Source organism: Juglans regia, unplaced genomic scaffold (assembly GCF_001411555.2).
Source record: "Juglans regia cultivar Chandler unplaced genomic scaffold, Walnut 2.0 Scaffold_637, whole genome shotgun sequence".
NCBI classification, from domain to species: Eukaryota; Viridiplantae; Streptophyta; class Magnoliopsida; order Fagales; family Juglandaceae; genus Juglans; species Juglans regia.
In genome coordinates this window covers 169,890-188,264 of record NW_023361231.1, presented here as the reverse complement: position 1 = coordinate 188,264, position 18,375 = coordinate 169,890, and the positions used below count along the sequence as shown (strand labels likewise).

Sequence of the window (18,375 nt, the reverse complement as noted above, 5' to 3'; positions counted from 1 at the left end):
TTTAAATAGATTAATATATTTTTTTATTTTTTAAATTTATTTAAATATGTTAAAAAAATATAAACAAGAAAAAAAAAAAAAACTTTTTACATGGGCGGTATGCCCAGCAGTCAAGTTAGAGCGGCAGAGTAGCTACACCCATTTGCCGAACCAGAGCTTGTAATTTACGGGGGTAAATTGAAAGAAAAACACCCGACGTAAAGTGAAAGGAAACACCCGACCGGCCTGGAGGCGCTCTCATAAGTTTAATTTGTTAATATTACTATGTTAGGATTTTACTCCCTATAGTGATTAATTTTTCTCTATTTTAACGGTCAATAAATTCACAATTTTGTTAGTCAGGAAGTCATGTTGCAAAGGAGATAATAGTTCGAGGCAAGTTATAATTTCCCATTCGCTTTTGACAATTAAATTAACCCGCAAAGTCAAAACTAATGTAAATGTTGATAGAAGCATCACTCATATTCAAGTTTCTTCCAAGCAGTTAGCTTAGCAGATTTTAAAAACTATGAGAATTATCAGATGATTGGACAATCATTGTTTCTGAAAGGCCGCAAGAAATGCACAAGCTACTTTTTACAAATTAAGGAAAAACTGAAACGCCTCCAATCTGACAAACAAAATGCTGGTGCCTTCTGCTCTTTTAAATGCGAAGCATCCTTATAAAAACCCCACCAAACACCTACATTTAAGTTAGAGATGTAAGCTACAGAAAATGCAAGCAAAACTTTGTGACAAACCAATTTATCTAATTGTTTGCATTTTCTTTTAATGATAACAATTCAAATCTCAGTGGCCTAAAGACACTGCATTCTCAGAATATTAGATCAGTATAAGTACCAAGTATATATTTTTTTTATTGGTATCGGGTGTCCAGGAACAGTGTCCCGACTAATCCCGGGGGTGCACAGGCCCTCGGTTAGGAGTTTCCCGCAAGTGCATCTCGGGTAATTCAAGGGAAAAATCCCTCAGTCAGATGGCCCCTAAAAATTGTTTGCACCCAAGGATAAAATGAACCTTAGACCTAGGGGGAGCATATCCTGAAGCCCAAGGCCTTTACCACTTGAGCCAACCCTTGAGGGTTAGTAACAAGTATATATAACAATTATTTTGACAAAGATAAAAAGGCAGACAGAGGCCATATCATTAAATAAGTATATAAATACCTTTTCAACGCTTCCGTTCTGACCTCCACTTGTATACTGGTTTAGAAGTGGGACAAACAAGCTCATCTTCACGTAATTTGCGCTTCCGGCCCTTTTTCTGTTTATTAAATGAGATTTGTTTTTATTTCCAAAACTTTGACCTGCCACCCAATAGAGAATTAAAGGCAAGGAGTTTAAGATGTAAATACCTGTAGTTCCTTCTGCAATGCCATATCCATATAGAGTTTCTCCAACTGACTCACTCTATTCCTCCTTGCTTCCAGTTCTCTATAGGAAGCAGCAGTTTTGCTACATATGGAAATCAAGGTTGTCACTAACAAACAACTAGTTCCTAATAATCATCATGCTAACAACAACAATAGTATAAAGCTAAACAGAGTTGAGAAACAAAATATAGAAATTAAGAAGCATTTCACACATCAAATAGATATTAGAATTCAAGGTTTTAAAGAACAGTATGTAACTTTTGCCTCTATGAAATGACAAATTCGGGTTCATTTCGACTCATTGATATTTTATGTTTTTTTGCCTTGTTTCCATAAAAAGGCAACAAATGACAACAAAAGCAATTACTAAATGTAATAAATTTTACAAAAAGAAAACATAAATTAATGGAAACATAACTCCAAAACAAAATTATGGCAATCAACACTAATCATATGCCAACACCCATGGTCACTCTCTCCAATATGGTTGCTGCAACCAACACTGTCGGGATTCATTACCACTGCCTCACCATCATATACACGTGTGTGTGGTATGCACCATACGTAGATACATTTTGGCCATGCAGTAATTTTAATCGAAAGTTGGAGCTTTATGAGGATAAGGCCACAATGGTACAGTAGTAACATGAAAACCCTATAGCTTCTCCATTGTGTTTTATTCTTCAATCCCAACACTCCACCGGTCCTACCCTACACAACTACATACCACACAGAACACATCCTTGCAACCCAGTCATACAGTATCTGCAAAACCTCACCACCATCACTGCTCCAGCTCTATATCCTAACACTGATGTGATCACTTAAAACAAGAAGAGGGTGATAGCAACAGTGAAAAGAAGGATAACAAATCAAGCAAAAGAGATTTTTGTTTGATATGCATGCAAGAGAGAGAGATAGAATAACTATGGAGAGTAAGAGAGAATATGAGTTTGTTGCTAGAGTTTTTTGATGTTAGGGAGAGGAAGGGATTTTTATTGGAGTGGCAGAAGAAAAAAATGAGGTATCAATTGTTACTTAACTCATTATACGTCAGATCTCAAGAATACTTAGACTTCTATTATGGCTCATGAGCCTCCTAGCCAAGCCTATTTTGACTTTGGCTTGAGGCACGAAATAAATGGGACTAACTTTGAGTTGAACTCGGCTAATTTAATAAAGAACCAAGCATAACTTCACAGAAACTTTAATTGACGGTACTCATAAAGAAGAGGTGCATATGAATCATTGGAAAATACGTTTGACGGAGTCACTTAAAGGGAAATTTAACTTCCACTATAGAAAGTCAAGAAAAAAAAGAGCTAAATTCACAATTCTACTCCATTTACCATGTAACTGAAAGACGAATACAATGTTAATCAATTAGATCCTAGAATAATCACATGTAAGAAGAGCAAAATTTCAAGATCCAAATGAATAAAAATAATTCTGTCAATCAATCTATATCAATAATTTGTTACATTTTGACTTTACCTTCTAATATCATCATTGATAACATAATCAGAAGTAGGCATTTTTCCCCTTTTCTTTAAACGTGATTGTATTTCTTTAGCCTCCTCCCTGCAAGGATAGGAAATGGATAAATAGATCTAAATACTTCATTTCAACTTCAAAATAAAGAGGCAGGACTTGAAAATAATGTTCACACCACAGATAATTTGGAAAAGGATGAAGGGTTAGAAATGACTTTAATGACAACAAAAGTGAGCCAAGAGATAAATTTCCATTTATTTTCCTTTAACTTAAAACTCAACTAAGTGACAAGAATACCCAAAATGAACACCCCCAAAAGAGAAACTAATAAAATTGCAAAGAAAAGCAAAAGGAAAGTTCACCATCAAGGCATAAGATTTAAAGCATAAAAAAAACTAGAAAACAAACACAAGGAAACCCATTTTGAGTTTCCCACAAGACTGCTGCTAGTTCGCATGGGATGCCTGCCTAATTTTGTTAAAACCAAATGCTCCACATCAAACATGGAGGCACTACTCTCCAAGCAATAGGGCACCTTCTGTTAACAAGATCCCCCTAACCACAAGATAAGAGTGAGGGTGGGAGAAACAGAGGTTTATTGGGAGTCCTACAGGTCTCTCTCATTATGCATAATGCAAACCCATTCCCATGGAGTATACAGAAGACCAAGGCACCCCTAAAGCAGCTTTCTTCTTATTGACAGCATCATTAGAAGGATCCCACTATAGATAATCAATGAAAACGCCAAATATTTAATAACAGATTGGTGTTACATGTGTAACAAAAGCAGAGAGACGGTGGAGAGAAAACTAAGAAAAGACAAATGCCACTGTTATTTTAGAAAAAGAGAAAATAAAATCTCATGCTTCCAATAACACCTCACTTTGTCAAATATGCAAATAAAGGATATGAAGACATTACAAATAATAATTATAATTTAGGAAGCTCAAACCTGTCTTCAGCATAGTAAACATGTCTATTAGATGGCTGGCTATCAAGAGAGTGCAGAACGGCAGTAAGCTTTTCAACTTTCTTCATTGGACAAAGAAAATCCATAATTAAAATCTACTTGAAAACAAATGTAATCTAAAAACCATAAGCTTTACAATAAAAGTACTCGTCTACCTTTTTCTGGCTCTGCAATTTTTGAAGAATATATCCCATATCTTGGGTCTTCATAAGCATAAGCTCTTCCGTATTATATTTGTTTGCCTCATTCCTATAACAGAAGCTTACAAATTAACTATAATTCACAGCTAAGACGCCAAAACATCAAAGCATGAGAATTCATTCATGTTACTCTAATTTGTGGACTCCATTAACAGTTTTTGCTTTCATCATCCGGAAGTAAAACTCATCTGGATTCCTGAAAGCAGCTTTCTCCCTAAGTTTCTGTTGAGCAAATATGTTCAGAATAAAAAATAGTTAACATATATATATATTTAGCCCATCAACCAACTAGACATCAAGAAAACAGCATGGAGAACTTTGAAACTCTACCTGCAAAGTCTGCTCCTTTTTGTGAAAAACTTGTGCCCGCTCGACATAATCCTTGTGCTTTTCAAGAAGACCAAATTTTCTCCTTGAATGCCTAAAAAATAGAACAGGGATCGTCAACAATTATTGGAAACAATTAAGTGTTTTATCAATTAATGAAAAATAAATATATATCAAAGAAAATATATTTTGCACCCGTAAACTTTGAAAAAAAAATCACCCTAATATATTTACAATTCATTTTGAAAAATAGAGTTTCCCCTTATAATATTTGAAATGTACAGCAAAGGGTGAGTCTGCTGACTCACGGTTGAGATCTTTCTTTGTGAGCTCGTCTACTAATAGCATTCCTTAGCGACGACATGTTGAATTAAATCACCAGCAACAACAGCAAGATAGCAAAGAAACTGGACTTCCTTCAAAAGTGAGCAAAACTGGAAAGCAAATTTTATATTAATTGAAGTGAATACAGCAGAGAGGCATAAACATATCAATATTTTTTTATGAGTATATAAAGACCACAATTATATTTAACCACAATCAACATTACAGTATATAATCAAAATCTCATTTATAAAAGCAAAATATCAAATTGCAGAAAATCTTCTTCTCTTTATGTATTCCATCCAGCCTCAAAGCCTTCATTTTTCTAAGTGCACCATCAATAGGAGTATAACCTACGGTTTGGTCCGGTTTTGGACAAAATTTAGAACCGAACCAGTATGTACCGATTTTTCATTTTCAAAAACCAATTACGCACCGGTTACCCCCCTAACCAGCACTTCCAGTTTTACCGGTTCCAGTACGGTTCAGTCTGGTTTTAATAAAATGCAAAATTGTCAAAAAAAAAAAAAAACTGCTTTAAAAAATCTGTTTTATTCCAAAATCTGTTACTATTACAACAATCTGCTTTAATAAAAAAATCCAATAACTGATTTAGAAGTTCATATGGAATTTGAAATTGGCGTCCAGTGAAATAGAGCTATAACAGTGCATAATCAAACAGTCCAGTGATGATTCACAAAAAACAGATATTTGGAATTTGGGTCCCCACGAGCATATTTAATGGCTGAACCTTCTTCACTAAAAACAGTCATTACACCCCATTTTTAAATATATTAACAGATGGTAATTAAATAATTTTACAAATAATTTCATTTTGTTACAAAGGGGCAGAAAGATTAGTAGATAGCATTAATCCAATCATATATTGTTTACAAGGTTGGACCAAACAATGCAAACATTGTCAGACTCAAAGTCACATTTCTAACGCTTTCTCACCAACCAAACATAGTCACAGTCACAGACAATGAAAAAAATTCAAGAATCATTGACAAAAATTAAAATGAACAAGCAGAGTAGCAGATTAATGACTAATGACTATGTAAATACTAAATAGTAAATACAAGTTACATTACAACAATAAAGAAATCATAAATAATCGTGGCTCATGTGATGACTGATGAGGGAGAGAAATGCGAGAGAGAGGAAAAGAAAGTACCGTGTCCCCGTGAGAAATACGTGGCTGTGAGAGGGGCTGTGTGCGACGGCGATTGGTGCGAGAGGTGAGGGGAAGTGCGACGACAAGAGTAAGGGACTGTGTGAAGCGGTGAGACGGCGAGAGGTGAGGGGACTCAGGCTGAGAGGGCGACGTCGAGATGTGAGGGTCTATGTGCAACGGACCGACGGCTGCGTGAGTGATGAGTGAGGTAGAGAGGAAGGAAGGGAACTGAGGGGACTCGACTGAGGCCCTGGTAGCACTGTTCATCCGGGTTCCGACCCGGGAAACCGGGTATACCCAGACCGGAACCCGGGTTTCAAACCCGGGCCGGGTCTTCCCAGGTCATACCCGAGCCGAAACCCGGATGAATCCGGGTTTTTAAAAACCCGGATTCCGGGTTCCAGGTTAAACCCGGTTTTTTTTTTTTTTAAACAAAAGGGCCTACTTGTTTTGAACATTTTTTCAAAAAATAAATGTTGATATAACATTCAAACTCTATTTGTTTAATCTTATAAAATAAATGTTTTCAATAAGTATGTTAACATTGTCCACAATAATAAAAATATATGAAAATGGAAAGCTAAATTTTATGTAAAAAATTACTAAACTTAGAAACAACTAATTACCTAGAAAAAGAAATATAATATTTAAAATGCATGCAACACAATGCAATTCACTACATATTACATTATTTAGTATTTATTCATTACATTACATTACAAAATAAAAAATAACATAGGCTACAATTCCAAAACAAATACAGCCACAAGATACAAAACAGTCCCAAAATATGCAGCCACAAACAGCAGCCACATACAAACTATCTACCACTAATATGCTATATAAGGTAAGTATTTACATCCTAATTGACAGCTTTATACAACGTACCCATAAAGGAAAGTATGACCAAAAATAGTAAAAATCTTGCCCAGCCAGCATTATTGTGATGGCTCCTCTCCAACTTTCCTTTCTAGTCATTTAGATATCAATCAAAAGCTTCCAAAATATGCATGAAAGAACAGAATAGAAAGAGCTCCAAGTCCAAAGATTTCAAAGATTTCCTCTTCTTCTTCTTGATAAAAAAAATAAAAATAAATAAATAAAAGTCCAAATATTTCAACCCATTTTATTGATCCTTGGATTTGACAGAAAGCAGACTTGACCCACCAAAAAAAATCTCAACATTCCATATATGGTAGTGGCACCAGGCCCCTACTACCCAAATTGGTAATATGTGTCTAATATCGTCAACATAAAACTTATTAGTCTTCAGATTGTTTTATGTCCCCCGTATGATTAACACAAAATGCAATGTAAAACAGACTAAAACAGAGGCTGTCTATTACAATTTACATTGTTAAGCAAACTATTTGTTTAGGGTTCAAACTCTAGAATAATAAATAATCTAACTTAATATGCTTATTATTACAAACTTCCTTTTCTGGTTTTAGTTTTTCAATAAGGCAAATTGCACTTAAATATCTGAGTACATGAACATTATGTGAAATCTCCCATCCTTGCAATTCTGAAGCTAATCTGGTTTTTACACATATCTGGTTTTTTTGGAACTATTATGAACATATAGGCGAACTACATTCCCTTTGGTTTGCTTGGCTTCTTTGCTTCCATGACTTGGCATTTGTTTGTGATATGTTACGGTATATTACACCCTAGATAATAATATAGAAATTATTACACGATCACTGCCATATAAACCCACCTTATACATGATTCTGTTCAATGAACTCAACAATATAGAAATCAATCAGCACTACTTGAGCAGAAGAGGAAGCATTATCCATTAGACAACAAAAGATATTCAAATAATTTTCAAATAAAAACAAAATCAGACACACGGAGAAACCAGAAATCCAAACTCAACAAAAGATACTCGATCACAGGAATCCAACCCAGAAATCTCTCTTGGAAAGCCAAACCCAGAAATCCAATGGAGAGAGAGAGGGAGATAGAGAGAGAAAGAGAGAGTAGACTCACGGGGTCACGATGGAGGCAGGGACTTAGGGAAAGGCCGACGGCGACGAAGATGCGGCGGCGACGGAGATGCGGAGACGAAGATGCGGCGGCGACAATGGGGTCGCGGCGACGAAGAGGCACGGAACTTAGGGTTTCTTGCAAGCGTAACGAGAGAGAGAGAGAGAGTGACAGACGGATTCGATTTGGGGGGGGGGGGGGTTTCTTAGGATGCGTAAAGACCCGGATACCGGGTTTTAAACCACCCGTATCCGGGCCGGAAAGGTCCGGATTTTTCAATCCGGATTCCGGTCCGGATTAAATCCGGGTTGGAACCCGAAACCGGATCTCGGTTTTTCGGGTTCCGAAACGGGCCGGGAAAAAACCCGGCCCAGTTGAACAGTCTTAGGCTCTGGGGCTGATTTTAGGGTTTATTGGAGAGGAAACGGCCGTTTCCTGTGGTTTGGGCAGATGGGCTTTTTGAGTCCACTGGGCTTTCTGGCCCGCTGGGCCTTTTTTAATACCTATATAAATATATACATATTTAATGCAATATATATACATACATGATACATATACTAAGTTGAAAGCAACGTGCAAAGAGCACGTTTGCTTAGTTAGGTGAAACAGATCATTATTCAAAGATAAGAAAACTGTTTGACAAAAAATTATAAATCAAATATAATAATTACATGTTTGGATACATAAGAAAATAAAAAGATTAGTTCAAAATACACTATAGTTGAATACAAGTCGGAGTAAAGTAATATAGACAAATTAGATAATATAAAATTTTCAGCGATTCCTAATCTAATTGGAATTAGCTTAGCTAATTGATAGGATCCTTCTATATATAAAAGGAAAAAAAAAAAGACTTTGCTATGGTAAAAGAATCAAAGAAAGGAGAATGGCAAACCTACTGGCATATAAACGAGAAGCTGAGATAATAATACAAAATATTACGATAATCAAACAATACAAACATGATAATAATACAAAATTTGTCTTGAGAAAAAGACATTTTTTATCTTTTATAACTCTTGAGAAAAAAACTTGAAGAAGAAAGAAAGAGACCTTGCGTGAAGGGGAAGATTGCGGACTAGTAAAGCAGGAGCAGGGTAGTGATTGTCTTTGCAGGACCTAGATTAAAACATATACTAAATTAACGTTTTGTCCTTTGTATAGGCATAATATACTATATTAGGTTGTGTTTGGATGTTGAAGTGAGTTGAGTTGAGTTGAGTTGAGTTGAGATGATAAAATATTGTTAGAATATTATTTTTTAATATTATTATTATTTTGAAATTTAAAAAAATTGAATTGTTTATTATATTTTGTATTGGAATTTGAAAAAGTTGTAATGATGAGTTGAGATGAGTTGAGAGTAGTTTTGGAACCAAACGAAGCCTAAAGCTGCAAATAAGAAGATATTTATCTAAAGAGAATGCAGGCAACAAAATCTAATGTTCTATTTATGTTAATAATTTTCTTGCCAAAAAAATAATATATATTTTTGTGTTGTTCCATTATATAAATTGGCAAGTATGATAAGAAACTATCATAGATAACCTAAATAACATAATAACATGAGATGGATACCTTGTAGTGTGTCAATAAGCTATTCCACAGCAGCTGTTTGCTTAGGACTCAAATAAAACCTGAGAGAAGTGGAGCATTAGAAATAAGACAGACAAGAATTGCATGTTTGAAGTTTATAAAATAACCTAGATTCAAAAGAATGAAATCAATAAGATAAATTCAAAGAATCATTAGAATACCAAAATTTTCAACCACATGAACTAATTAGAGTCAAACCAGATCACACCAAAATAAGAAACTAAGTAAATAAAGTTTTTTTGAACACAGAAAGAACAAGAACAAAATAAAAATAAAAATAAACAAAATTAGAAGCTCGATTCTTGCAAGCATGAACTAGACCATTGTATCTGAGGGAAAGAGGGAAAAACAAACAATGGGTATATTTAGCATAGTAGTCATGACATCATGGTAAACACAGGAGTAGCACTAGTCTTGCCATTTGTGTGATGGGTCAAGAGTTAAAAGTGTGAAATGTTGCTGGGGTAGATCTCAGTTCTATAAAAAGTGAAAGAAAATGGTTGTATCTATACTGTCCTAATTCCTAAATTTATAGTGACAATGAAACTCCCTAAATCAAGCTTTGTCAAATATAAAAACATATTGCAAGAAATCACAGGCAAATATTGCACCTAATACCTTTATCATCAACCTTTTCTGCTACATATTAAACTTGTCAAAACACAGAAGAGCAAGCAGATATTCCAAAACTGGTTATAATCTTACAGAGTTAGGTTCATTCTCTTAACTACCCAACTACAAACATCGAAACAATCAATTTACAAAACTACATGAAAGTTTTGAATTATGACATGTAACTTTGAGTCCCACACACATATCGTACAAACCACTTGAGTGAAAAATGAGACTTGTCCAGTAACAAAAAGAAGTGGGGTAAAGAGATATTTACTCACACATAGAACCTGCAATACAATATAAGCGACATAAATGGTTGTATCAAGCAAATCTCACCCTCAAGAGCAAAGAGCCTATAAAGGATCCCATTGCCTGCATAACATCAACAACAGAGGAAATAGCAGCCATCAAAGATTCGATATCTGCCTGTAAAAGTAAAGAGCTAAAAGTGCACCAATTATGCCATAGAGATTTGAAGCTGGAAAACAAACTTCTAGATGGAAGCATCTTTAACAAAATATATTAAAGAAAAATAACATAGCAATTTCTCAAAATATACAAATCTAACCAAATATATAAAAAAAATAACATAGCAACTTCTTTTAGTCAAACAAGAAAAAAAAAATTAAAAAGCATCTTTATTATTCATACCCAGAAGAATATCTACCACAACATACAACCTCAAAGTAGCATAAACTTCAAACCAAAGAGTCCAAATCTCCTGTAAAAAGCAATAACTATTTGTTAATTTAAAAAATAAGAACATAAACATATTAGAGAACACCAATAACTGTCCAAGGAGTTGAGTAGGGGGTTGGGTCACGACGGAGGGGAGCCGATCCACTACTGTGATACCCCATATGATATGGATAAGGGTAGGTGGTGTATGAGATCTCACATTGCTTGGGAAGGAGAAGTTCTTGCTCTTTATAAGGTTCCAATGGGGCTCTAATTGTATCATTGACTAGTCCTTTTGGAGTATAGGCCATGTGGTTTGGGTCTTCCATTGGGACGTTACAAATGGTATCAGAGCCACATCCGGAATTAAGTAAATAGCAAAACGAGAAAGCTCCATGAACGTTGTAGCATACTGCCTGGCCTGCCTGCTCGTAATCATCATCTTCACCTGGGTAATTAAAAAACATGAAAATAAACTAAAATGAGTCGATGACTCAGTAAGAAATCTATCATAACGAAAACATAATAAACATAAAATTTTCATAAGAACTTTCATGCTGAACTTAAAATTTATGACTGTTCATGCTAATGCTTATGCTATGTATGACTAAATTTTCTGAACTAACTGACTGATTTATCTGACTTATCTGACTGGCCAACACACTTAACCCTGTGTGCAACGTTGTGCACCGGCCCCACATCCCGCTGCAGCAAGGGGAACCGCTGATAGTATTCTAGCATACTATGGTGGACCATGACTAAGTTCATAGCTTGCACACCACCCTGAGCTGAACTGAACTGCATTGGTACCATGCATCTGAATGGCCATCTTATTAACTGATCTGATATTATCTTACACTTGAATTTAAGATGGTTTACGTGTCTTAATACACATGAGATGCATGATATACTACATACATAATCATAAATTCTAAATCTGAACATGATGCGGAATGACATGGTCGTATGCTATGCTAGATGACATGCTTGCATATGATATGAGCGGTTCATAAATATTGGCTGTCAAAGAACTGGCTTGAATAATACATACAAATAGGCTAACTGTGACAATCCTAATTTATGATCAAATTTACTTACCTCGATGCGTTTCTTCTTGAATAATACTTCGTAACTTGAGACCTATATTCAATAATTAACTATCACTAAATTGTTTGGAAATACATAAATAAATACTAATATCTTACTTAACTAAATCGAAATTCTAAAACATAGTCAAACCAATATTTGTTTAACACTAAAATCAATAATTCATAGTATTTAAATTACTTAAAATACTAATTTATAATTTAGTAGAAATACTCGAGCTATTTTTAAATAATTCACAAAAACTTAAATTCTTAAACTAAGTTTCATTTCTTAACGTAATTATTAAATCTTATAAGAAACTTAATAAATTCCATTAAATTCTTAATATAGAAATTTTATTAAAATCTTACTAAATTGACAAAAGAAATATTAACTCAAATATTAGACTTAAAAAATTATACTTTAAAACATCTTTCCAATTCTTTAAACATTTATTAAAAAGAACCTTTAACTAAATATATTTATTTAATAAACTCAACTAGTAATATTAAACTCAATATAAATCACTAAAACAATTATTGAAGTAAAATGAGATCAAGTCTAACTTAAAATATAAGCTCAAATAAATATCACTATAATCTGTAAAAAGGGTTAAAAACTCTGGCCCATAAGTATAATACTATACTACATGAGCCCAAACAGGAAACTAAACCCAAACCCATCCCAACCTCATACGGCCTAAAGGACTAGGGCCCAAGGCCCATCAAAACCCACGGGTTCCCTCTAGAACCCGAGAACACGGCAAGCCTAAAAAGAAAATGAAAACAGAGTTGAGAGAGAAAGAGTCTGCGATGGAGGAGTTCACCGAGGAAGAGGGGCTAACTCGACGGCGGTTCTGGCGGCTGGGAGCGATCGGCGGCGCGACAGGGGGGTTCCTATGGTGGTGCGACACTGAAGGAAGAGAGAGAGCGTGAGTTTAGAGAGAGAAACTGTGGGTCCGAAACAAAAGAGAGAGAAAGAAAGATGTGGCGGCTGAGGCCTTACCGGAGAAATGAGTGGCTCGACGGGGGTTGAGGGTCGGCGGTTTCTGTGGCGTCGAGGAGAGGTTTGGCGCCTACTGAGATGGCTACCGAGGAGAAGGGCGATGGCACTGGTTCGGCAACAGGGGTTTATCGCAGCTCACAGGTTTGTCTTCTCATGTACGGGTAAGCACGTTTTATAATGGTAGATGATAGAGAATTAGAGAAACCCTAGAAGAGCATAGACGTGCACGTGCAAGAGAGTGGAGACGTGCAAGTATAGGAGATACTCGGCAACAGAGTAGGATTTTCCACTAGGATGCTAGCGAAAATCACTGAGAAGTATACGGGTTAGATGGTTTGCAGTTTTCAAACAGAGGCTAACAATGAGATGAGGTTCGGAGATTAGAATAAAAATTTAAACTTTAAATTTCAAAACAAAAATCGTAGTGAACGTAACCTGATACACTTTAGAAATCCTTATTAAAACAAAACTCTAACAAATCATAAATAGCAACCATAATAGAAAATATAGAGATAAATTAAATATAAATTCTGATAAAATTATACTCATAAAAATATAAATTCTAAAATAAAAGTTTACTAGGAAAAATTACTAATATACCCTAAAACCAAAACTGGTATGTCACAAATCTCCCCCTCTAAAAGAAAATCTCGTCCCCGAGATGGAACGTACCTTGATTTAAATAAGTCGGGGTACTTCTCTCTCATGTCTTCTTCGTGTTCCCAAGTGGCTTCTCTCTCGTTGTGGTGACTCCAAAGTACTTTAACCATTGGAATGGTTCTGCGTCGTAGCACTTGGGCCTTCTGTGCTAATATTCTCACTGGAACTTCTTCATAGCTGAGGTCGTCTCGAATCTGAAGTGGCTCAAACTCCAAAACATGTGCAGGATCTGGGACATACTTCCTTAGCATAGAGACATGAAACACGTTATGCACTGTCGATAAGTGAGGTGGAAGTGCTAGTCTGTAGGCTGCAGCACCTATTCTTTCTAAGATCTCAAAGGGACCTATGAACCTCGGGCTTAGCTTCCCCTTTTTACCAAAACGCATTACCCCTTTCATCGGTGAAACCTTCAAGAATACTTTATCTTCTATACCAAACTCTAACTCACGCCGTCTCTGGTTGGCATACTTCTTTTGTCGCTCTTGAGCTGTGGCGAGCTTCTTTCTAATAATTGATATTTTCTCACACATGTCTTGAATAATCTCTTGTCCCAAAATCCTTCTCTCTCCTACTTCATCCCAGTAGAGTGGTGACCTACACTTACGCCCATAGAGAACTTCATACGGTGCTGCCTGAATACTTTCCTGATAACTGTTATTATAAGCGAACTCAATAAGGGGTAGATACTTAATCCAACTACCCTTAAATTCCATCACGCATGCTCTAAGCATATCTTCTAGGATCTGAATCGTCCTCTCTGATTGACCATCTGTCTGAGGATGAAATGCCGTGCTGTAGGTCAAATGAGTTCCCAACTCCTTCTGTACCTTCCTCCAGAAAGCCGAAGTGAAACGGGTATCTCTGTCAGAGATGATCTTAGACGGTATCCCATGCAATCTGACAATCTCTCTAACGTACAATTCTGCCAATCTATCCACAGAGTACGTCATCTGAATGGGAATAAAATGGGCTGATTTTGATAGTCGATCAACAATCACCCATGCTGCATCTTGACCTCCTAATGCTTTCGGAAACCCTGAAACAAAGTCCATCCCAATCTCATCCCAAGTCCACACTGGTATAGGGAGTGGCTGCAGTGTACCTGAGGGTCTCTGATGCTCTGCCTTGACTTGTTGACATGTCAGACATTGTGCTACATATGCCACTATCTCACGCTTCATCCCACACCACCAAAAGTGTTGTTTCAGATCCCGATACATCTTGGTGCTCCCCGGATGAACTGTGTAGAGTGAACGATGAGCTTCTCTCAAGATCAAATCTTTGATTACTCTATCCTTGGGTACACATAATCTTCCTCTAAATCTCAAAGCGCCATCATCTGATACTAGAAAATCAGGTCTCTTACCTTCAGCTATTTCCCCTTTAATTCTTATCAACTCCGTATCACTAGCTTGAGCGACCTTAATTTGATCTATCAATGTTGAACCTAAGGTCAAACTATTCATTTTAGCTTGAGTGTCCTGGATTACCTCAATGCCAGCTCGCTCCATGTCTAGTAGTAAATGCTTCTGAGGAGTAAACATCGTAGCCAAAGTGCTAGAAGATGACTTTCGACTAAGTGCATCTGCCACGACGTTTGCTTTACCAGGATGGTAGTTAATATTGCAGTCATAGTCCTTCAGAAGTTCCAACCATCTTCGTTGTCTCATATTCAGCTCTTTCTGTGTGAAGAAATATTTCAGACTCTTATGATCGGTATAAATCTCGCATTTTTCACCATAAAGATAATGTCTCCATATCTTCAAGGCAAAAACCACTGCTGCAAGTTCTAGATCATGGGTCGGGTAATTTTGCTCATAACTCTTTAGTTGTCGGGAAGCGTATGAAATAACCTTCCCACTCTGCATTAAAACACAACCTAAACCCTTTAGTGAAGCATCACTGTATATAACAAATCCTCCATCTCCCGAAGGAACTGCAAGAACTGGTGCTGTCACTAGTCTTTTCTTCAATTCTTGGAAACTGTCTTCACACTCATCTGTCCATATGAACTTCTCATCCTTTCTTGTCAACTTTGTCATCGGAGCTGCAATACTTGAAAAGCCCTCTATAAATCTTCTATAGTAACCAGCGAGGCCTAAGAAACTTCGAACCTCACTGACATTACTAGGCTTGACCCACTTTACCACTGCCTCAACCTTTGCTGGGTCCACTGAAATTCCTTTTGCTGATACCACGTGTCCCAAAAAGGAAATCTCGTGCAACCAAAACTCGCATTTCTTAAATTTTGCATACAACTTCTTTTCTCTTAGTGTTTGAAGGGCAATCCTCAAATGTTCTTCATGCTCAGCACTACTCCGAGAATAAATGAGAATATCGTCGATAAAAACTATCACAAACTGGTCCAAATAATTCTTGAATACCCTATTCATAAGATCCATGAAAGCTGCGGGGGCATTAGTTAGACCAAACGGCATAACAAGAAATTCGTAGTGTCCATAGCGTGTTCGAAAAGCCGTCTTCTGCACATCTGTCTCTTTAACTTTCAACTGGTGGTATCCGGATCGCAAGTCTATCTTAGAAAAGACTTGGGCTCCCTGAAGTTGATCAAATAAGTCGTCTATCCGAGGTAGAGGGTATCTGTTCTTGATAGTTACTTTATTTAACTCCCTGTAGTCAATACATAAACGCATAGACCCATCCTTCTTCTTCACGAAAAGTACAGGTGCACCCCATGGAGAAACACTGGGGCGTATGAAACCTTTCTCTAGTAACTCTTGTAATTGATCCTTGAGTTCTCTCAACTCAACTGGAGCCATGCGGTAGGGTGCCTTAGATATAGGCGCCGTTCCCGGAGTGAGATCAATCACGAACTCAACTTCTCTATCCTGAGGTACTCCTGGAAGATCTTCAGGAAACACATCTTTAAAATCTCTAACTACTTTTATGTCTTCAATCTTGAGTCCATCTTCTGGTGGTAAAATCAAACTCGCCAGGAATCCCATGCACCCTTGTCTCAAAAGTCTGGTGGCCTGCAAAGCTGAGATTACACGAGGAGGGGAAGTTTCTCGTACAGACTGAAAACTAAACTCCTCCCCATCTGTGCATTTAAAGACCACTCGCTTATTAAAGCAATCCACACAGGCATGGTTCTGGGATAACCAGTCCATTCCCAGAATCACGTCAAATCCGGACATATCAAATACGATTAAGTCCGCAGGTAGAATTCTCCCTTGAATCTCTATCGGACAACCAATTAGCACAGAATCACAAATAATATGATCTCCCGAGGGCGTAGCAACAGACATACTAGGTTCTAGCGGTTCAGGTATCTTCTCAGCCAAATGTGCATAATGATTAGAAATGAAAGAATGAGTAGCACCAGAGTCGAATAAAATGGAGGCATGACGTGAAAACAACGATAATGTGCCTATATGAATGACATAACAACTTAAAGCTATCAGGATCATGCAATTTATTCATCGTTCTATAAAGATATCTAGATTTAGGGAAACGAAAGGTACCTGTGACTACATCATTTGATGCTTCAGCATCAATAAGGGTAAGGGCATAAACTCTCGCTGTAGCATGCGTCTTCTGTCCTCCGTTCCTACCCGGTTCCCCAGGTTTCTTAACTGGGTAGTCCCGAGCTAGATGGTTTGGCTTCCTGCACTTGAAACATACGTTCTGGCCAAACATGCACCTTCCCAAATGTCGTTTCCCACATGTTGCACACGTGGGGTAAGTTTGCCCTGCTGGTGGTTGACCTTGACGATTCATGATGTGAGGCCTCTTGTCCTTATGCGACACTGCTTGGGGTTGTTGCTGTTGCTGGCGCTTCCTTTGATTGTTGTACTCGATGTTCTCTTGGAGGTCTTCTTCAGCAATGGTAGCTCGGGTGACTAGCTCTGTGAAACTCCGAATCCTGAGAGTACGGACACGTTGTCGAATCCTACGATCCAGTCCACGCTCAAATTTTTCAGCCTTCTTTTCCTCATCCGGAATTAAGTAAATAGCAAAACGAGAAAGCTCCATGAACGTTGTAGCATACTGCGCTACCGTCATAGACCCTTGAGTAAGATCCATAAACTGGCGAGCTCTCGACTCCTGAAGAGTTTGCGGAAAGAAGTGGTCCAAAAAGATTTTCTTGAAATGCTCCCAAGTAATGGGGACTGCTTCCCCTAGTTCCAGCTGAACCAAAGCCCGGGTTGACTTCCACCACTTGTTTGCCATATCAGTCAAGTGGTACGCGGCGTATTTGACCTTCTGATCATCAGTGCAGTAGAGCACTTCAAAAATTTGCTCCATACGATCGATCCAGCTTTCCGCATCCATGGAATTCAATCTGCCATCGAACGTAGGAGGATGCTGATGAGAAAATTGCTCCAAAGTACAACCGGCTTGAGGAGCTCTAGGCGCCATAAGTTGGCCGCTAACCATAGATTGAAAGAATTGGGTAGCAGCTGCGACCAGATGGTCCGGGTTATCATTCTGGTTAGAACCAGAAGATCCCTCTCGAGTTGGGTGATTTCTAGTACCGGGGGCCATGATCTACGTCAAACGTCATAATAACAATTATCTAGTATTTGATAAGAACGTAAAAACAATGACAATGAAACAAACTATACTGATTGTTCTAACTAGTAAAAACTATAAAGTATTCAACCCTAAACAAACCTTGATTGCTCCTTGATTGTTCTAATTTGTGACATACCAGTTTTGGTTTTAGGGTATATTAGTAATTTTTCCTAGTAAACTTTTATTTTAGAATTTATATTTTTATGAGTATAATTTTATCAGAATTTATATATAATTTATCTCTATATTTTCTATTATGGTTGCTATTTATGATTTGTTAGAGTTTTGTTTTAATAAGGATTTCTAAAGTGTATCAGGTTACGTTCACTACGATTTT

General features: G+C 37.0%; 1 protein-coding gene across 2 annotated transcripts; it reads right to left on the bottom strand.

The window, feature by feature from the left end:
• Positions 1 to 414: 414 nt before the first annotated feature.
• LOC108991337 (probable U3 small nucleolar RNA-associated protein 11) lies at positions 415 to 8,046 on the bottom strand. Of its 2 annotated transcripts, XM_018965533.2 has the most exons (11): positions 7,860 to 8,046; positions 5,865 to 6,052; positions 4,672 to 4,797; positions 4,367 to 4,457; positions 4,167 to 4,258; positions 3,992 to 4,085; positions 3,819 to 3,898; positions 2,867 to 2,953; positions 1,355 to 1,454; positions 1,167 to 1,263; positions 415 to 682 (listed from the first exon to the last, which is right to left on the bottom strand). In XM_018965533.2, the coding sequence occupies exons 3-10, from the start codon at positions 4,725 to 4,727 to the stop codon at positions 1,171 to 1,173; spliced, it is 693 nt and encodes a 230-aa protein (XP_018821078.1). In that variant the 5' UTR covers positions 4,728 to 4,797; positions 5,865 to 6,052; positions 7,860 to 8,046; the 3' UTR covers positions 415 to 682; positions 1,167 to 1,170. The 2 variants fall into 2 exon arrangements, with proteins under 2 accessions (XP_018821078.1, XP_018821085.1); XM_018965540.2 differs by lacking the exon at positions 5,865 to 6,052.
• Between the last annotated feature and the right edge of the window lie 10,329 nt (positions 8,047 to 18,375).

Bases quoted from the DNA above. Each gene is read 5' to 3' on its own strand.
- LOC108991337 (XM_018965533.2), bottom strand. From the start codon at position 4,727: ATGTCGTCGCTAAGGAATGCTATTAGTAGACGAGCTCACAAAGAAAGA. The intron at 4,086-4,166 runs GTAACATGAATG...CTTCTGTTATAG, and splicing joins AATGGAGTCCACAAATTAGA to GAATGAGGCAAACAAATATA. The intron at 1,455-2,866 runs GTAAAGTCAAAA...TTCCATATGTAG, and splicing joins ATCAATGATGATATTAGAAG to CAAAACTGCTGCTTCCTATA.